Genomic DNA, 23,323 nt, shown 5'->3' with positions numbered 1-23,323 from the left:
GGGGGAGCAACACGAGCGTGAGCATAATAATGCAGCGCCTGCACTGAATGCACCTCAACGGCCCGGAGGCATCGAACTCCGTTCAGCCGCCGGGGATTGTCGGCTACATCGAAATCGAAGAGACTTCGAAGGCCGCTATCGCGTGCACGGAAAGCATTTAATTACTGAGCTCCTCGCCTGGCGGAACTCTTGAATTCAGTTTCACCGAAAAATAATCGACGAAACGTCAGCCATCACGAGACCGATGATCAATGTTTCTTGTCGGGTTATGATCAAACACAATAACATAGATCGTGTTATTTTTGCATCCTCCTTTGCTTTGTTATTCCTTTGGGAAAAGTGAAAGCTTATACAACAGCGGGATCAAAAGGGAAGAGACTAAAGCTTGAGATACAATTGAAAAGCATAGGCAATAGGAATAGGGAATAAAAGATTTCAATTTATCAAAAACTGTGCCTATACCAGAATACACAGTATGTTAAATTCTAGTTATTCTTTATTCTTATGCTTTTCAATTGTGTCTCAGGCATAAGACCAAGCAATTAGATATCGGGAATGGTTGTGACGTGATAATTCGAGCTCTTGATTGCGTACGTACACACGCATTCAAAGGGAATTAATGCCAAAGAAAACCTTATAATTATTATTTGCAGGATATAGTAAATGGAGAAATATAAAATAATTATACTGTGTAAATGAACATCAAATCTCGTTGATCCTTGTTGGCTGTCTCTTTCATTGGATGACTCTTTCATTTTTATTCTATTGAAACGAGATCGTAAAGGATAACTCAAATCGTTATTGGTCAATTTTTTTGAGTATTATACTGTTCGCGGATTCGGTATGTGAGCTTTTATGCCAGCACACTGAATCTTAAAATGGAATGAGGAGATAGAAAGGGATGACTAGGAAAGCGATAAAGAAAAGCTAAAGAATAAGGGATTTTTCGCGGATGAACGTCGCCTTACTTAGCTCTCGACAAAGCAACAAGAGGATTCTCTATCTATTATGCTTATTAAATCGTACCATTTTATTAAGACGATGAATGTAAACTTCGAAATTCATAGAGCCGCGAGAAAATGGTCCCATGCCATTTTACTCTGAAACGAGACGAGTTTCCAATCATTTCCTATTGTCGCAGACACAGACAGACCATCATCGACCTCCACCTCACTTCCCAATTCCGTAGAACATTCGAAGCAAATTCCAGAAGATTTCAGGAGATTTTATTATACTCAGAAATCTCATTTGCGTTCTAAACGTACATACATCGGCCATTGATCCCCTTATTCAAATCGCGAAGTAATATCGGTCGTCCTTATTCGAATAAATTCCTCGAGTTTATTCCTCGTTTTCACCTAGTCGATTTTACTTTTCGATGTGACGCAAATATTTTTCTCCCCTCATATTTGCTTTGAAAACGTATAATAAAATATTCAAGTTAATGAATGGATGGGCACTAGAAAGAGAAGCTGCGGTTTTTCTGAACAAAAATTACAACACAAAGTTATGTATTATTGAACAGAGAATATAGCTTTGTTTCCATCTCGAGCAGACATTGTTCTCTCTGTTGCGCGATGAGTGAGAAGGATCGAAAGGTTTAATAATGCAGTTTTACTTCAAGGTGAAAGAAGAACTTGTCTATCATAGCCAGCTTAAATTTAACATTATAATAATGAACTGTTCTAAAATTGTTAATTTCATTGTTTTACTATAAAATAACGATATATTGAGTAGGAACAGTAGCGACTCAAATTAGTTAAATTTGAGTCACTTTATTAGATTTAACAATGTAGTTATATGACGAAAAAATTCTTCAAATATTTATAACTCTGTCGCAAGTACTTCCCATGTGGAACGCAAGTTACTTTTCTAAATTAAAAAAATTCCTTCGATAGCATGACAATATATACCGAGCTTCTTCACGTTAACCGAAGAGAAGCCGGAAGATATTCTTCGAATAGATGTGCAAGCTTGCAAAAGACTCTCGAATCAATTTGTGCGGACTCATCTCATAAATCCGACATCAGGGAGTCTGCGAGAAGTAAATAACGTCGTTATAGGCAACTACTGGAAGAGTGTCAAGTGATCGTTGGCGCCGTATTGACGCTTATTTCCGCGAAAGAAATATTTATCTTTTCATGGAATATTTGAATTCGGCGAGCTTTTCCGTTTCCAGCTGTGCAAGTGTTTCAGCAACGCTACAATATTGAATGTAAGACCGTATGTAAAATAATTTTATTTTCTTTTTTATTTTCTTCCGACAATACTTGGCAGCGTTCTATAAAATTTACGTCGGCGATCGCAATCACAGTCCACAAAATATTTCATGTCACTTTTTTTCGGCGAATTAAATGGAAAAATAATTTATACTTACGATACACCAATCGTCCGAGGATGGGCATTCTATCAGCATGTGTGCGGTGGAATTAATGCACGGTGTAATGCTGCCAACTCCCTCATTGTACTGTCCACATTTGTAACATCTAAGACCGTGCGCGACACCTGCGATACATATATAACATTTAATCGTCAAGTAAAATCACATGGGAAGCGCGCCGTTGCCGCAAGAATAATTAGAATAGAAAGCTGAATGACGAGCAATCTACAATCACGAGATACTATTAAAGACGGTCGGCGTGTATGGAAGTTCGCGTACCTGTTAAAATTTAAGTGTCAGAAACTAATAATTCGGTACTAATTTCATGATTTATTACACTGAGAAAAAAATGCTGTTGATTCAATGAAATTCTATATTAAAATTTTATGTTAGAATAGTCTGTCAGTAACATAAGTGATTAATTCATGTATATTTTTATTGACATAAAGGCCTTGATTATTGAAATAATAACTTATGTCTTTATGTCAATAAAAATATACATGAATTAATGTTAGTGACAGTAGACCGTAATATAGACTTTAATTGAATCAACAGCATTTTTTCTCAGTGTAGTTTCATAAACATGTACATATGTTTAAAACTTAATAATATTATCGATTTTTATTTAAAATTGTGATTTTAATGTTATCATCCAAGTTTGATTATCAATAGAGATAATTGTAGAGAAAAAAGTGTAATTTTTCGGTAATATATAAGATATTATAGCATTAAAAGTATGCATACTTATTTATACAGCATTTATATATAAAAATCACAAATTTAATAATGTATTATCGAAATATTTATATTATCAATATTTATATAGTTAATAATCGAATTTTTATTAATTGTTGATAACATCATCGTTCTTCAATTATCCCGGGGCCCATTAATTATAGTCACGAAAATTTCCAGAACCGACAGTCTTTAACAGTATCTCAGTGCTACAATACAAATCGCACAAAAATCTACACTATTAAATTCATAATATCAAATTATACCTAATTTGAATTATTTTTAATTATTTCTATAGCTCGCCACTACTCTTACTCGATATGTCATTAATTTAAGTAAAACAATAAAATTAAATTAACAATTTAACTTAACTCAAGAAAATGTATTCCCTAAATCTGAATTAGTGGATATATATAATCACTGATTACCTAATGGCAATAGATAATAAATGAAATTCAAAATACTAAAAAACAAAGTTTGAACATTATATTGTATAATTGAAATACCAATATTTTTGTATGCCAGTTTCAATCTTCAAACAATGTTAGGGATTTCATGTTTTATTGGCTGCGTTCAACAGAAAAAACTTTGCAATTGTTGTAAAATTCTTGAATATTATTGGTTTCTACATTTAGATCAAGTGAGGAATTAAGGACAAGACCAATATATTAAAGAAGTTTACAACAGTTGCAAAGCTGCTTTCTCTGCCGAACGCAACCAATTCATTGATTATCAGTGGCATACTAAGGACTGATGTCAATAATTATCCACTGATTCAAATTTAGAGACTATTACATTTAATTGAAATTTAATTTATTATTATTTACTAAACATAATTAATATGAACTATATTTACTTTGTTTAGTAAAAACTAATCACAGAAATGGATTAATTTACATTTTGACACACATATTATATGTTAGTTAAAAATAACAAAATGTTATTTAATTTAAAGAATTCAGTTACCATTGCCGTTTTCATATCTAATAGTGTATTTTCCTGATTCTTCATTTGCTCTATATTGACTATATCGAGACGAAAATAATTTGCGACAGTTAAAATGCAGATTCGCAATTGGCTTCTCAACTCGACATTCACGATCCGATTCTTAATCCCGTATGTATGCTATAAGATTCGAAAATTGATGGGACCCATAAAATGCTTAATCGCGCCTCGTAAATGCGAAAACTCGGACGTTCTTCCCAGCGCATATTCCGTGCGCGGCGCGAGTAATAGCGACTTGGCTCGTTTCGCGAAGTTCGTCGAGTTTCATAATGCAAGCGACGCGCGAGGAAAAGTTTTACCGTGCTTTTTCGCGCCGGACCGATCGAACTCTTTTTCGCCGGCGAATATAATGCGCGTCCGTAAAATCAGAAATTTATGAGGTGGTACTAAGCGCCACCGTCGATTCCAGATGAGACGCTCGCTAGCAGAGGTCGCGGAAGATTCGCCACTCGCTAGATTAAACTCGCTCGCCTCTCATAATAAAAAAAAAAATAGAAATAAAAAGAACCAATGAAACAACACTACATTTTACGTGTGTCTTAAATGAAGTCCGCCAATTCAACTGCTTCTTATAAATTTCAAATTTATTCAATTTTCAAATTGCTTTAAAAAATTTATATATACCACATTTATTTATTATTTAAAAATAATTAACGTGTATAAAACTTTGATATCGTACGCTATTAATGAGAATTTTTCAATAGCCGATAAGTTTGCTCGACAAACTTGACGGACCTGGGTTAATTATTTCTCCGTTCACGAAATAAAACTTGCGACAGTTTCGCATTGAACGTTTTTTTTTATAAAAAGCAGAAAAACAAGCAGGATAAGATTAATAGAGGTAATGAAACGCTTTAAGTGTCCGTCGTACAAATATGCGGTGGTGGGTCCTTCATCGAACTTCAACAGTTCCTAACGCAGTTTGTGAGAGAAAGAGAGAGAGAGAGAGAGAGAGAAGGGGGGGGGGACTCTCTCAGCATATGGTCCTCTTAAGAGGTGAACCACCGTGAACCTCGTTAGAACTTTATGAACTTGCGAGTTCATCCAGGCCGATGTGTTTCGCAACACTGCTCGCCACAGTGTTGACTCGGTCCTCGACAAAGTATTAAGATCGTCCGTTTGCACACATTTATATGTCATAGTGCATTAAATTGAAACTGTAAGATAGACGAGAAAATGTCAGACAGTCTGGAAAAGAGATATATAACTCGAATAATCTTATCTGTACTATATCTTATCGCAAAGCCATGTACCTATAAGAATAACAGGATTTTATGTCAAACATCCCGACTTGTAAACAGGAAGCTAGCACAAACATAAAAAGAAAATTGCATTTCTTTTCATAATCTTATTTCTTTATTGGCTTACCGCAAAACAATGCAATGTAAAATACGCAATATACAGATCTGGAGCATAAGTTTCAGATCGCATAAGTTAGGCCGCAAAAATGATCCAATATAACAAAAAGCGAAACGAGCTTGATCTTAGCGACAATGCTATTACATGTAAAACCGCAACAAGAGCAAAAGAATGGATCAGCGTACGCCTCGTATTAAGAATCTTTCTGTCTGCCAGTGTTTTTCTATCTCCAATAAAATATTTTTACCGTATCTTGACTGAATATCCGCCTTGCGCCGAAATCGACTCAATAAAGAGGCAACTTTTCCAATTTTCTACGAATCGACTGTTCGGAATTCGATACACCAATCCAGCAAATCCTTAGCTCGATTATACGCTAACCGCTTTCCCTTAATCTCCCGGAAAACGCTTCACTAATACACCCCTTGCATATCAATAGACAATAGATATTCAAGAACATAATTCAGCAATTAATAATATGAACTTCAGCAATTAATAATATGAGTTTAGCAATAGTAGATAGAATAATAATAGTAATAGATAGAATAACAACAGTAGTAGATAAAATAATAACAGTAGTAGATAGAATAATAACAGTAGTAGGTAGAATGAATAATACAGAGCAGATAGAATAATAACTTTATACAAGAACACATGCTCAATCTTCTCATCCTATTCTTCTCCCCTTCTCATCCAGACCTACATTGCATAGTCAACGTTAAATAGAGTTAAAATTACAGCGATACAGAGTAACTTTCCTTATTAATATACTTTTCAGCCAACTTACTCATTACTGAATTAACTATTATAAGCTTTAATTTTGTTTGCTTCATCAAATCAATATCGATTTTTCAACTATTTCTTTTTCTTGTAATATTTTTTAATTTAAAAAAACGGTAATGTTTTATAATGTTTTTGATAAAAATAAAGAAAATGTTTTTGTTTCTGTATTATAATATGCCCCTAATTTATGTGCCTAACTGTATTTAATTCATTTTAACATATATATATATATATATTCAAACAAATAATAGATATAATTGTTTAAGTCAATATTGCATAAATCATTATTTCAATTATACATACAATTTTAATATACTCATTATATAACGCTCTTAGCTCCAATATAGGGTACACTAATAGGAACAAGCTTAAAATCTCACGGTATTACTGGACTCAATAAATCCTCTAAATTGTGATATATATCTTTCAAAAAATGTTTACTATATTTTAAGTTAAAAAAGAGAATATTATTTTTGGTATGATATACCAAATTATATTAACAATAATTTAACTTGATAAAAAATATATTTTTTCTTACTTATTTGTGTTTTTCTTTAAGGCTTATTTAAATACAAAGGATACACTAATAGGAACAGTTACTCAAGTTTATTCAAACTTGAATAAAATTGTTCCGGTGGAGTTTCGCTTCTGGGAGATTGGCAGATCTTTCGTCGCACTGGAATATAGATAGAACTCTGAATGGAATCTGCTGCAAGGATTCGGGGATTGTTTCGCTCAATATTGCGGACACGCGGGCGTGTGACGGCGTGTGGTACAGAGATATATCCGCGCCCTGGCGTACCTCCCGCCACGCGACTGCGAGGCGCGCGTTCGGCGGTGGAGACGCGACACGTAGATTCGACCCCGTTTTCAGGGCGGAGAAAGAAAAATATTGGTAGTAAATTTCACCGAGAGACGGACGTGCCTGTATCTTCCTGCTCGCTCGCTTGCGCGATCCGGATGATTTATCTCGTCTCGCTCATTTTTTCCGCGACGCGCGATAGAACCCGCATTCTCGCCGGATACGGCGCGTAGTATTGATAGCGTGACCAACGTGCCGAGAGATGTATTTTCCCCGTTGTCATTATTTCAGGGAGGGGTGAGACGTACGTGGCCGATGTGATCGGCCAGTTGCCGAAAACCGCGTTCGATACTCTAGAGATTGAAACGGTCGTCCGATGCAATTTCACAGACCTCGAAGAATTAATTGCCTTTTTATAACGGTATTGAAGTTTGCTGTTTTTTACAGTAACTTATACATTTTTACTATTGTATTTTTTTAAACACTAAACTTTTACTATTATATTATTTATACTTTTTTTATTATATTATTTATTTATTCATTAAAGATGCAGCTTGATTGTTTAAGGCCTTTATTTCCTAGCTGTTGTGTATTCACATTACGATCTTAAAAGTTATTTTCTTTAATAGTGTAATTTTTTTACTTTATATATTTTTTTACTTACTGAGAAAAAAGAAAAAAGATATGGCTGAGAATTAATTAAGCAGAATAGATGGGAGTTATAATGTTATCATTTTTGGACATGAATAATACAAAACCGACGGTATATCTCAATCAACGTCAAAAGTTATAACATTGTCGCAACGTACAATATCATAATTTTCACGCAACGTATCAACTATCGCGATACACTTTGTCATTAACCATTCATTAACTATGGTAGAACATCAAGATAGTTTACGTACATTTATTCGGCTTTATTATACGAACTAAAGGTTAGTTGATGTGCAACGATGCGATAAGATAAACTATCTACATTCCTCTGCTCTGCAACTTTGATATCCTCCCGCAAATATTTGCCTTCGATCAGACATAATGGAGTCTGTACCGACATGCAGCTTTACTGTGTGGAATATGTACGCAATGAACAATTTTATCGCAAATTTGTCTGATTTCTCAAGAGAGATTTAGACAAAAAATCCCTTGGAGAAAATATTCTAAATTATTAGATATATTTTAATATTTATAATGCTTGATGTAAAAAATTTTCTATGCTTTTTAATATGCTTATTAGCATATCATTATTAAATTAACGATCAATGTAATTTGTGATGTTATTTCCAACTTTATGATTGCATTTCAAGACAAACTGTATTCGAGCGCAATTTAAAAACTGAAAAAATATGTATTTGCTTTGCAAATTTACATATAAATATTATTAAGCATCAAAATCTGAAGAGGTAATCACTAGATGAAATATTGTCTCACAAATTACATAATTTCACTTGATTACAAATAATTTTCTTTGTTACACGTATAAAGTCATTTGCTAAAATAAACGATTTTATTTAATATTACGTAATGATTTTCGTGATTGCATATGTAATTATCGGATTATATAATGCATGAGGATGTCATATGAATTTTATGATTTCGGAGACATTGCTTCACTATTACATTAAGATGATTACCCCTCGCCAAAATCCTTTAACCAAAAATAGGACTCTTTTTTTTATCTGATTTTAAAAATTTATGTAATTATATTAGGTGTTGGAATTAATTCGTAGCGTTTTTTAATGAAAGAATGTTATTTATTTCACATGAGCATTAAAAAATACATTAATGAAAGTACTTCCCATCTCTTGTAAAACGCTACGAATTAATTCCGACACCTAATATGATTTACATTGATTAAGATGAAAATGATAGTGATTAAAACTACAAGATAAATTGTCTTATATAAGTGGTTGCATCAAATATTCACTTCGGCAATCGCCGACAATGGAATTCGCCGCTGTTTCGAAAACAATTTAAACTTCGTCGCCCGAAGTAATCTCAAGCGATCATCGAGGAAGAACTCGAACCGACGACGAGAGCAAAGTCCCTGACGAAGTCCGCGAGGATTTTGTTCGCTATTGACATACGAGTTAATCTGCCTGCTGATATGAAATAAACACATTAAAATTTCATAAATGGGCCGAAATTAATAGCTTTTTGCCCAAAATTATCATAATTACTCATGAAATATTCGAAAACCCTTGCAATATTAATATCTTTTGTATAATTGATTATATTGATGTTAATTGAAAATTCTTTTTTCATTTAAAAGTTAAGTATTACATTTTTATATTAAATATTAAGGAGATATACATATTTTAATAATTTTTGTTTTACGAAAAGATAATTTCAAGTATTTTAGCTTAATTTTAACTTATTGCGCTACTTCTATATATGGAATGGAACCAAAATTATTATTTTCCACATTATGTTCTATTTATAGTAGAATAAAAATATGATGTGCTTTTATGAATCATGTCACTCAGATGACAACTTCAAAGTTCAAAGAGGAAGAGTCACGAACGGAATTCTTTGCGGGAGAGGAAATTCGCAATTCGCGAAGGATCGAAACTTATAGTAGAGAGTAACATCATTACGCAAGCGAAAAGATTTTGTCGTCGTCGCAAAAGTATCTGAACGGAAATACCAATATCAATGCCGCAATCGGCTTTATAGTAAGCAACTTGCATCAAACGATGCTATCACATAAAGTACGTTTGAGAGAAAAGTTAGCCTTTCTCCGGCCACTAAAATTGCTGGTGTATCAACGCGCGGAATGAAACTGGATTATTGCTCTGACCAAAGAATGAAAGTAATTGAAGAAGTAAGTTTCGAGACGGAATGTCTTTCGCGGAAATATTCGCGCTCGTTATATTATAGAGGCTAGTCCTTACGGAAATGCAGAGAGCCAATACAGTAAACGCTTTCGTCAATTTCGGAAGTAATCCTCGAGATGTGATTTTACAAGTATCTTTCCAGATTATCGGATTCTTTAATGAAAAATCACTGTAAGTAGATATGTACATAATTAATGACGTTAAAAGTCAATGATGATAAGAGCAGAAGGTACTAAGAGGAATAACAATTGCACCAAAATGTTCATTTGAAAATGAACGAGCGATGGTCCGTAACTTTAATGAAGACAAATTGCTGTTATTTCTTCATTATAAATGTCCGTTGAGTTAGTTGTGCGGCTTCGTATCTTATAAGGAAGTTCAAAGAATTCTGAAACTGTTGGATTCCGAGCGAAGCATCTAAATACTCTCGACTCTTGGAATTTCTCTATCGAGAGCAAAAGCCCATCTCAGACTCGTCGACGTGGTATGACGCTTTAGGTATCCTGCTTGTAAGTTGCATCTCGACACGATAGAATTTCCTCTTTCGACCGATCGATCGGAGATTTACAGCATCCAATTTCCGTTGTCAATCAATGTTCTTTCCTATCATAATTATATTACTTAAACGTTACTTAAAATTCATAAAATATGTATAAATCTAATTTGAATAAATTAAAATTGCATATTAGATATGATTGAATACAATTAAGTCGGACAATGAATCTGTATATAAAGTTCAGAATTTTGTAAAAAGAAAGTAAAATGTAAGATAATACACTTCCTTTTAAAAAAAAATCAATATAATATACATTTATAAACTGCAAACGCTTCCAAGGATAGAGATATTTTTCTGAGAATATTAAAGACATTTTGACAAACGTACGTTGAAAAATAATCTCGCCATATCATTTTAAAGTTCAGTACACTAATAAACAAAAGGCAGACAACATAATTTATGTGATAATATAATTCACAGATGCGACAAGGTACAGCATATGATTCTGAAGCCATCGTGAGGAGGCTCCACAAAGCGGGATGTAAATGATCTGCAAGCGGAGAAACGGCGTCATTTCACGGGCAGTTAAGCCAATCGGGTATTCAGAGGCACCCAGATTCGATGTTAGTAGAAACGAGGAGATATCCGCAAGATACATCGTTGGCAGACGTATTTCCGTCGATAGAAATCGCTTTGGAGTTGCAGATGAATCACAGTGTGCGGCTATTGGAAATCTATTGGAAGGATCCTTCTATCGTTTGTGGGTTTACATTTTAATCAAAATTACGTCAATCTGATCCCGATTACAATGTCCTAGAAAGCTTAGCAAAATTCGCGTTCACGTTTTACAAATTGTACAAGATTGCAAGTAAAGCAACGATGCAAAAAACCATGTGAATTTTTATTTAAAAAATCATCGTTTACATAACCGCTGTTTTTCTTTTCTTCTTCCTGTTTTCATTTATTACATATTAATTGTTATATTAATTACTGAAGTTAAGTACCTCGATATTCATCAAAGTTAAATCTATTTCTGTACTCAAAATCAACCAATTTCGCGATAGGTGTCAACGGTAATGGCCTTAAAGGCAGTGATCTTTTAGTTAAAATCACCGAGACGTTGGTTGACCCTTATATTCAAATATGTCGATGAAGTGGTTCTTGGTAGGTCTGAAGCTTTTACATGGCGATATCTACATATAACCTGACCACCCATGTCAAGAGTCGTCCTTTTCTGAATTGAATTTGTCCTCCGAGAATTTCTCGCCTCAGCGCTCAACTGACTTTCGAGACGTGCCAATATCTAGCTACTTCCACATTTCTCGAGAAAAAGAAAACAGGTAATTTTGCAAACCAAAACGAATAATTAGCTGACTAAGCACTCGTCACGAAGAATCCTCGAAGAATGCAACGATGGGAATTAAAGAGGAACGAAGGAAAGGGTAAGTATCCCGACCGAGTTAGATCCGTGACTAATCTAAACCTCTGGAACTCATCCTTGGAGCTGCATGTGAATGCGCCCAGCAGCCACTTCAATAATTCCCGCGGGCTTTCCGAGGTGATCTTCATACTCTTCTTATCAAGAGTCCCTTGCATTGCCATGTTTCTCTATTTTCTACGCATCCTAGTTTTGTGCGCTTTAATAGTCGTAATAGTTAATAATAGCCGACTGCGGTAGTCTATTCTTTCGAAGTATTAATGTATTATTTGTAAAAGAAAAAGGATCACACAACAAGTTAAAAAAAGTCCACCTAGTTGGAAAGATATATTAGATAATAATTAATATTTTCTTGAAAGACTCAGCAAATTTTAACAAAATGCAGAGTTCTGAATAATAATAAGTTAATCCAGATCATTATAAATTAATCAAATAAATAAAGGAAGGACCAATACTAACTTTAGGTGACTAATAATATTTTAATAGTATCATTATCAAATCGCGATCATTTAATTTTGTGATATTATTATTTCAATTTTAGTCTATTGCATTTCAAGTTCGACATTAAGCGCAGTTTATATAATTAAAAGATGTATTTTTAGAATATATAAAAATATTATTAGGTACTAAGATCTGTAAACTTCGACCATTAGTCCTTTTCTTACCTATTTAAATTCTGCATATTTAAAAACTTTGTGTGAAGAAAAATGTGGAATAAATGAAGAAGCATGAAGAAGGAAAAAGATCTCTTTTTATAGTTACCGATTTAATTTGTTTCTTAGTCACAGTGGTTTCCCAAAATATAATAGTTGAAACTTATTTAACGGAATCTTTGTAAGATACGGTTTTCTCTGATATTTTGAAGAACTTGTAAAATCCATCCGCATTATCTCGATAAATGCATCGAGTAAACGGTATGTTTAAATCTGTAAATGTTAAATGCGATGCATTCGAGTAGTATTAAGTTTGCATCCAAGCGATATAAGATTAGCTGCGTCCGAGGCGCCATAAGCTTATCAGACATTGGGAAAGCAAGAGCACCCATAAAGCAACAAGGTTCCAGCATGACGTTACGAAAAAACAGTCGAACAGTGAACTATCCTTTCAGAAAATCTTGGAATTGTGAATTACGACATTTCCACAAGAGTAACACAATTTTTTCAACCGTTATTAATACGCATTTATTATTATATATCAGACGTTGGTTGATCAGATTTGAATGTTATTCACTTCGACACCCGTCTGATCGCGATCGGGTGAACCACTGGTTTAATGTCTGACTATACTCGATCTTGTACTACTTCTCATAATATATATACATATAATCGTCAAGTTTTTCACATAATGATATTTTGTTGTGATGGATCACTGGATGTTTCTAGATGTTAATCCTAGACACACGCATTATATTCCACACCAGTTTATGGAACATACACATTTGTCTGGCATCGCGATATGAATCGTTCCGAGTGTAAAACGACTCTCGTACACGTCTTTGTCCCGTTTGTGCTCGTACTGTTCGCATAACACGGTGATACCGCAATAACCACTATGCAAGGGTGCTATGCGATACCCCCTTCCGCACTACTAAGGATCGGGATGCACTCGCGTGCGCGTGCAATGCGACGATGCACGCGGACACATTCTGTCCTCTTCTCACGTGGAATTCCACGCGAGAAGTATGTTTACAACCCCAGGTTGTCACCGTATTATTATTCTTTGTGATAACGTCGCTTGCGTGCATTGCAGTCATTTATTAACGCTTTCTTCATTAAATTCATATTGACTAATAATTTAGTCAATCTTTTTTTCTATATCTTGCGACTACGTTATAAATAGAATTTATTTGTGTGTATTATGAATTTGGAAAAATTTCGCATTAATCATGTGGGAAAAGTGATTTCAGTCAAATTAGCTAAAATTATAATATTTGGTAATTTATAAGATGCTGGTGAAAATCTTCACAAACACAACCATAAAAAATGGACAAATTTTGTAGCATTAATAAAAGTTGCAGTTTTGGGTCTAATCGAATTAGAAAGTACCTTCACGTACATTGTTTGTTTTTTAACTGTACAGACATTTATACATATACTTACCATATGTATGTCTATACGTATTAGGTGTTGGAATTAATTCGTAGCGTTTTACAAGTGATGGGAAGTACTTTCATTAATGTATTTTTTAATGCTCATGTGAAATAAATAACATTCTTTCATTAAAAAACGCTACGAATTAATTCCAACACCTAATAATATTGTCAGACATATTAATGGAACAGCCATCGACATACAACGTTATGAAGACTCATATCACCCCTTCCCACCATTACACACATTGATTGTGGGGATATAAACTTCTCACTAATAGACATACATACAGTTATGTGTATAAATACTTATACAGTTAAAAAACTATCTGTGTACTGTAGACACAAAGAGATTTTACAGCTAGACCTAAAATAACAACTTTTAAATAGTGCTCCTGCAAAATCTATTTATTTTTATAATTACGCTTACTTTTTAAATTTTTTGGAGTTAGAATCTCATTCTAAAGAGTGAAAATTGAGGCAGTCTTGAAAAAGAGTTCACTCTTAAAAGAGATTCACTCTAAAAGTTTTAGAGGATATAAAGACTTAAAAATTAGTCTCTCATAAATCATAAGATATCAGTTCCAGTCGATTTGACTGAAATCACTTTTTTTTTATATGATTAGTGCGCGGAGTCTTTTTTAAATTAAACTTGTAAAAATTTGAAAATCCCGTTGCAATCAGCAGCCAGTATTCTTTAGTGGTAATAACTATTTATTACAATTTGTAGTGCAATTAACATCGTTGGGAAGTATACTCGACCATGGCACAGAAAGGTTGCAACACTTTTTTTCAATAAATTTTGGAATTCAGACTTGCTCGTAGAATTGTTGAACTGTTAAATGGTTAGAATTATTAGATCCATAAGTAAGAATCAATCACTCGGTGAGCAAGTTGTATTTCAAAACCCATCGAAAAAAAGTGTTGCAATCTTTCTGTAATCGGCTACACTTACATTCCAATTGCTTGCGAATTATATCTTACCACCTTATAAATTTATTGTTTAAGTACCAATAATCGGGGATACTCATATTGCCATTTTGCTTACATTTATTTTAATCTTGAAATCACAAAATTAAAACTATATTTATTTTCATATTTATATGCGCTTACTTCGAATTTATAACTAATCTAACTAATTCTGTATTCATAGAATGTTACATCAAATCGCGGTCCCACAGGGAGTTCATATGGAAATTGTCGTGAAATTCAGTTGATCGAAATGATGGATAATCATGTACCTTATAAATACGTGACACATCATAAAATATTCATAAGGCAAACATGTGTAAAATAATATTTACATAGTTAAATATCACTTATCATCTCTTCTTTTTGAAGAATCACGGTTCCGTGATGCATCATCGCTCTATATGCTTCAATTTTACTTCTGTCATTATCTTTTCCATCGCAAAAATAGGGCTCATGCAAATAACATTTATCCTCGAGATATTACATTGAAATTATTCAGCGATAGCACATAAATATCAACTCTTATCGACAGCAATTATTTCGCTTGGATGATTAACGGGACATAAAATGAGAGAACTGAATCGAATCGGACACAATCTCCCGAAGATTCTGAGCCGGAAATCCTTGCCAAATAAAAGCATCGTTAAGATAACTAACAAGATGCTATGGATTGCTGGGTGGATCTCATCTAGTTGGAAGCGAGATGGAGAGAGTTTGACGAAGCCGAGGATTTCGGGGTGGGTCGAGGCCTGGGTTGGGCAAACCGACCTAGATAAGTGAATAGTGAATGCACTCGGTGCACTAGGCGCGCTTCTCCATCCTGCATGTGTCCTCTGTGCCAAATGCCCTCTCTTGTGCCTTCTGCCATCGGCTCGCGGCAAGATAATATGATTTTGGAATACAAGTCGTTGGCACGATCGCTCAATGCGCATGTGACGACAGGAAGTGAAAAATTATGCACGAAAAATTGTGTGGAATTGAGAATACGATGAATACGAGAGAGACCTTAAATTCCGAATGTGAATAATTGAAGATTTGAATTATTGCAACGTGAAAAAATTATTATAAACAATAATAAATTAATCTAGATCGCTATATATGTATAAGTAAATTAAATAAGTAAGGAAAGGAGCCAATATGATTAAAATTAAATTTCTGTGCCCAATATATTTTTAATATTTTTATATATTTATTATCGGACTACAAACACAATCATAAATTAGTAACATTATTATGAAATCAATTTAATTATGATATTATTATTTTGGTTTAAATTTATAATTGTGCGTTTCAAATCCAGTATAAAGCGACATATAATTTATTTTACTAAAAGATATGTAAAATTTATAATCATTTAATATTAATATTATTAAGCACCAATCTCGTCTCGATCATATGAATTCTTTTCTTATTTAAATTATTATAATAACAGATTTTATTGTTGTACGTAGGTTTGTACAGTTTGCATTTGCGTCCTCAATTGAACATTACAATTGAAAATTACAATAATTAATCAAGAACAATATTAATGGCTATATAAAGTCAAACGCTGTTTTCAGTGTGTCAGTTATGAACAAATATATCTTTGATACAAAAAATTCGAACGTTTCGGTCCCATTATTTGGACATCATCAGCAATAATATAATATAAATGCTACCTAATTGGAGAGAATGATGTTAAAACGCTACTAATTGATTAATTATTGTAATTTAACATAAGGAGTCTTTAATTCAATTAATTATTGTTATTCATTTATGAACATTGCGATTTGCTTAAGAATACTTTAGCAAATGAAATATGACGGTTGAAAACTTCAACTGTCGGGCGATCTTCCTTGTGATGGAAATGGAAATGGATATGTTGAAAATCGTGGTGATCGCCGACGGCCAAGATAATCTTCCCGAGATTCAGTCAGCGATGGTAAATTAAGCACGGTTGGAAAAGATAAATGGTATGAGGTAACCCCCAAGAGATAAACTATCGAACGGCTCGAATGGAAAAGATTTATCACGCAGAATAGAAATACAATTGAAAACGCGTGACAGGGATAAAAAGATGTACGTCGATGGAGTGCAAAAGACTATAATACACCTCCGAAAAACGCGTTTCGCAGCGTTTTCAATTTCAGCAAATAATCAAATCGTGAATCACGTTTTATCAGACGATTAAACAATTCTTTTAAACATACGCGCTCGAATTTTCCGACGCAATAAATTCCCGATTCTGACTAATAAAAAAATCGTTTAACTGTTTTATGGCGATGCAACGCTCGTTCCTATACGGATGCAATTTGTTATACGTTTTTTTCTAAAATTACCGGCAGCCGAGCCCATAAAAGGGCTCTCTACTTTCACGGATTTATACGAAAATTGTCCGTGTTCCTCGCTTTAAAACATTTTACTCACAGCAACTTCGATTGTACGAGTTTGGCAAGATCTCCGAACGAGGCCTTGCAGAGGCGTCTAGGGGTTGCATTTCGCGATCGGTGGCGAAATCCGTTTGATCTCCGTTCCAACCGAGATGCGTCTGGCACATTCACGAGTAGAATCAGGGATCGCGAAGCCCTGAGAAAACATGAGCCGAAACTCCGGTCCGGATTGAATATAATCAAATCTGGTCGGTTGCACCTCGCGAACATTCGCGTCGGAACAAGTTTCACCGGGGGCTTCCCCCTGCTCCTTTCTCCGTGTCCGAAATTCAAAGTGTCAGATGGGAGGATATTATGGATACGAGGCGCAATAAAGTACGAGAGAAACCGGCGCAACTTCTCCGGCGCGAGACCAGCGAAGAAACAAATCGCAACTTGACGTTTATCTTCCGCGTCAGCTTGTCTAGCGCGCCATATTGTACGGTATCATCTTCTACGCTAGACAGAATCTTTAGAGAAATATACTGAATCTCCCTTGGCGTAGCTTGACCCTTCTCGCAATCCGAGACATTATTCTGAGAGGATCCATGAAAAATATTTAACCCGTCCACTGTTGGCACATGTCTAATAGGGGTGACCGCGAACGGGAAAATTACGTCTCCTTATGCGATTTGTCATAAGCCACGTAACTATCTCCTGGTCGTTCATTTCTAAGATAACGTGATATGAATTGTAATTTTAACATTTATTATCTTGTGCGCAACGCTGTCACAAGCAATATATTATTGAAATTGAAACGTCAGACATATTCGAGATTGTTAATTGGCCAAGGAATATATATAATATACAAGGTTGTATCTTATGTTTCTTGAAAAAGAACTTTGTTCAGACAACGCGGCCAGCCATGGTTCTGTTAACTATTAGAGGAAGGGGGCAATTAAGAACTGTCGATAATTAACCGAGTGACTCCCTTTGGAGATCTTTCACGCACGAGGAAGATGCGGCTGGAAGCAATTCCAAAGTACCGCGCTCATTAGAGTCGCCCTTCGGGGAGATTCTTTGAGAATGGTTCGTCTCTCTTCCTCGATTAACTCTCGCTTAGTTAATTAATCGCGATTCAACCGCCGAATATTACTGTACTTTCATCGACGTCGCATTTTCCTTATACTCGTAATTGATTCTACTCCTCGACACGTTTGAACATCAAAGTTTGCAAGAAAATTGTTCTTTCTATCAAAATTTAATTTTATTCTTAATTATATATAGTTACTTAATTATAATATTATATAATGCACAAAATGTAATGTAACGTAATCGAACCAAGAGTGTATAAAATTTTAATTGTAAGAAGAAAATTTTACTTTGTGTCGATTGCTAAATTTAGTAATATTAATAAATTAAAATTTATTAATATTAATAAATTAAAATTTATTATATATATAACAACAGACTTGATGTTGAGTTTTCAAGTTCACTGCACACTTATCACAAAATGTAATATCTCTTGCGATTGTCGAGAATGTCAGAAATCCGACAATAAGCACGTGTTTACAGATCGCTACAACAAAGCGGCAGAGAAAGGATAATCAGTTTGTAGGATTAACTCGTTTTTCAGTTGAGGGTAATTTGCATCGTGTATTTCAAGTGTGCGGCAGACTTTCTCGTTCCCTACGCTGTGCTTCGTTGCATTCTCAACGGAATTAATTAATGGCATTAGAGGGACAACTTTGCCTCGCAACGCGAGATACAGCTTGCGTTTACGATATTAATGGAGTTTATAGTGCCTTCGCGTGAGCGATGGTCGAGAAACGGAATGACACAAGTGCAGAGATGGCAGCGATACAGCCAGAAATCTGTTTTGCGCGCTTGTACTTCGTAAAAAATGTTGCGTAATGTTCAAAAAAATTCTGTTTGTCAGATAATCCCAGTCAGAAAAAACTGGTAACATTTATTCAATAAAAATAGCAGAACAAGGCTATTCGTTTATGCTTTCCAACGTCCATGTTTTTAATATATTTATTCTATCTGAAATTTCACTTGGAGTTAAATGAAAAATACAGCTATTATTAATGTAAATAATGTGTGTGTTGGGTAAGAAAAACATCTATATTTATAATAAAAACGTTTTCAAAATCAAATATTATTCAACAGGAATATATGTAAAATTAATAGCGGTTACGCACTCTTGAAATGTACGAGATGCTCATTACTACAATGTAAAAAGCTTGGTCGGTTTACATAATTTAATGAAGCGAGTGTTCCGTATGCACTTAACTACTCATTTCATTTTAAAAAAGATAAAAGTTACTTCTCTCGAATAAAAAAATTAGTAACACGCAGCACAGAATTCTATGTAGTAGAAATAAATTTTTTACTGTCATAAGAAATAAATAATATATCTATGTATAAATTTTTTAAATATATAATCTAAATAAATAATATTAATATTAAACTAATATTAAAATTATTATTAATAATAATTTTATTTTGTTTACGACTTGAACACAAAATTAAATCCCGCCTCAAACATTTTGTAAATTTCATTATAAAGTATTCATTATTCTAATTTAAATGCAATCCCGATTTAATGCAAAGCATATACAAATGGATGTCGGAAATCTCAATCAGACACAATAAGTTATTCGATTTGAAAAAAATCAAATTCTCTATACAATACTTACTTCCTTGGAAATTGACGGAAATCCAGAGTTTTTTCGAAGGAAAGTAGTATCTGGAAAAACTTTCCTCCGGGAAATTCTCCGAGAATCATTCCGAGGAAGACAAAATTTCGAAAAAGATCTTTCAGTTGACCAACGAGAATTTCACGGTGACGCGGAAAACGCGGTGCCGAAGGAAGTCGGTTCTTGAAGATACCAAGAGGTATTTTCAGGAAGATCAAATTCTGAAGGAAGAAAGCAGCTTTCTGTGAGCGATTTCTACAAGGACTTCTCTGTCACGAAAGTGATTGAATGTTTAATACTCGATATCCGAAATTCGCATGGACACTAAGAGGAAGATTCCAGAGCTACGATCGATCTTTATCTTCACGATTTTCTTCGACGGAGATTGTTATACCATCAAGCATCAAAATATGTGATACGTCTATAACGGTGATGTTGCGCGCGTCGCCGGCAATTTTCATTTTCACTTTTCAGAAATGCACGAAAACGGTAAGGACGAGCTGCAGAAGAAGGACACGAGTGAGAAGGGATAACAAAGAAAGGAGAGGATAGACGGGGATAGACAAATTAGCTCTTTACTGCGGCACGATTTAATCTGTGCTCGCCGCAGGCCTCTCAAAACCGCCCTCCGAAATTCTCTTCTATTTCGGTTCTACCATTCTCATCCTTTGGTCTCTCCTGCACATGCCTCTCCTTCTCGACCCTTTACACAATTCCTGCGGTAGAACTACGACGTGCAAATCTCCGTTTGAAAGTTCATCTTTCATCGGGTCGTTCTCGAAGAGAACATCGAAGACCAAGCCGATTCTCCTCGCTTTCTTCCAGAATGATTGATATCGAGAAGTGGACAGGTGGCTTTAGATCTCAAGCGCTATGGCGCAAAAAACCTCGGGGCAACATGGCATTTGCTCAAACGCTTCAAGACTTGAAAATCGCTGAAAGTGATTTTCAATCCCCCAGTTGTTTAATCTGGATTATGTATTATTCATGGAAAGAGACAAATGGAGACGGTGATCTTTCCAGTTTGCAATATTAACAAACGTATGTGAACTCACGACCTTTCTACTTTTCTAATAAAAAATGCATTTCGTAGGTAATATTGAAATGCTCCGAAAATATGAAACTATCCCCTTGTCTCTTTTCTATTTCCTACGAGGAAAATAATACGACCTTCCCATTATATTTATTGTGCGGTGACAGAAAATGCTGTCTAAACCTTGCATGAAAACATAACTTTTCTTTTACTCCAAATGATTTTTGTAGAGACTATGACTTACTGTTGTTTTATATCTCGCGAGTTATTAAAGTGATTCGTCATCTGTATCTTCTATTTTCTTTCTGTTTTTACTTTTATTTGAAATTCTCCTGCATCTTCTCATAATTATAAAATCGAAATATATTGTAATCATACAAATATATGATTGTATAATATATAAAAAAGGTAATATCTTATTCTACATGTAATTTGATACAGAATGTATATGCATATTACAGAGCATACTACAATTATAAAGCAGAGCATACAATTATAAAGAAAGAGATATAAATAATATTCCTCTGTTATGAAGATAAGAAAACGAGAAAAAACTTCCCCAGCATGTGACGCGCGCAAAAGATAGATTGTCTGGTCTCTAAAGACAAGGTCGAAGTTGCATCATCTGTCGCCAGAGAAGAAGCAGTGAAGCAAGCGAGATCGAAGTTGACATTGTCTGCTCGCTCGACAAGGAATCTGGTTCCATGATTGCGCTCGCATACACCGGAAGGAAACTTCCAAGGCTAATGAAAAATGAGTCGAACGGTCGGGAAAACCGTGGCCATTCTTCTCGCAGTCCCTGTCTATATTGCGTCCGTCGGGAGCTTCCCGTGCAAAAGTATTACTAGTAAACGACTGCGAGCAAAGATCGATGATTCGGTGATGTTTTTCCGACGCGCGTGTAACATCGCGAAATAACGTCTGTATATAATCAATTACGACGTCTCGAAGTCGCGACATCGTAATGAAAACAGTCGTTCGCTTCGTTATTCAACTGTAGTCGCATCTTATTGCTTGAGCAAAAACGAGAGCAATGATGAGAATAAGATCAGAAATGATCGCGAAGAGAAGAACATATTAATCGTTCAATGCTTTTGTACATTTTAAAAAATATCGATGTGGATTTAATACTATGTTTATATAATTTTCACCGTGTTTTGTGTGTGTGTGTGTGTGTGTGTGTGTGTGTGTGTGTGTGTGTGTGTGTGTGTGTGTGTGTGGTATTAATATTAATTAATAATAATCCCTGATATTTATGTTAATACCATCACGGAGTGGATTTAAAACCCATAGTGTTAAATTTATATTATGTTAATGTTAATACTAATACCAACACAGTAAGAATTACATACTGCATGGTCATGTTAAATCCGCTCAGATAATTTTTAAAGTATAACAAGAAAAGAGTACTAATCAAGTTTACAAAAAGAAAGAAATACGATCTGAAACTTTCTCGCGATATTTTCGACTAACTGGCGATGCAATATGTGTTTGTCAATGATGTGTTTGCCATGCTTGGCAGAGGTATCGTAATAGCCATAATTTTGAAAACATCTTAAGTACCCAGGTCACGTTTCATGGAAGAGGGACGCTGTGAAGAATGTCAAGCTTCTGATAGATCGGTTTGGAAAATACCGGAAAAGCCTATATTCTCCTTACAAATCCACTGCTTGAATCACGAGGAATCTTCGTTACTGGCAGCGCAGACTTGTAGTTAGTCTGTTATAAACCAAATGCGATCGATCAAGCGGACTTCGTACTGACAGCGCGAACCAAGAAGGATTGTCCGCGAATATTGGTAGCGTTACGAATGGGAACGATACATGGTTCAGACATCGCTTCGAAAGAGAAATGGTTGTGAAGCACGTGAGAATATTGGTAGCGATGATAGTCTACTTCTGTTGCAGGTATAAATCATTAATTAAGTTTCTGATCGAATTGGAAACAGATTGCATCGTGCATCATCACGATCGTATCTTCCGTCTCGAAATAACTTGAAATATTTTGTGAACATAAATCGTTAGCTGAATCGAATTTTTTATTGTGTCAAATGTCGAAGTAAAAAATGTTTAAGAATCTTATATTCGCTTTTTATTCGTCTTTATATATATAAGAGATAGTAGCGGAACTGTGAAAATCTGAGGAAAAAATTAAATAAAGTCCATTATTTATGAATTAATAGAAGTTTATTTAAAGAGTACTCGTTATTTGATTTGAAACTACAATAACTACATTCATATATTATTATGTACAATATATTATGAACATAAAAAGACATATTCATTTTAACACGCGATTGGATCGTTCGTGTTCTGCGCATTTCTTTTGAAATATTGGGAACACCTGG

General features: G+C 34.6%; 1 protein-coding gene across 1 annotated transcript in view; it reads right to left on the bottom strand.

The window, feature by feature from the left end:
- The window catches only part of LOC105154724 (uncharacterized), a 91,972-nt gene that overhangs the window by 39,077 nt on the left and 29,572 nt on the right, over positions 1–23,323 (bottom strand). The window contains exon 2 of the mRNA XM_011070433.2: positions 2,378–2,505. Within this exon, the coding sequence (XP_011068735.1) occupies positions 2,378–2,505 (128 nt within the window). The remainder of the gene's footprint in view (positions 1–2,377; positions 2,506–23,323) is intronic.

The sequence above is a fragment of the Acromyrmex echinatior genome, chromosome 1 (assembly GCF_024713525.1).
Source record: "Acromyrmex echinatior isolate Ae372 chromosome 1, ASM2471352v2, whole genome shotgun sequence".
In the NCBI taxonomy this organism is placed as follows: domain Eukaryota; kingdom Metazoa; phylum Arthropoda; class Insecta; order Hymenoptera; family Formicidae; genus Acromyrmex; species Acromyrmex echinatior.
This window is presented reverse-complemented; position numbering and strand designations above follow the sequence as displayed.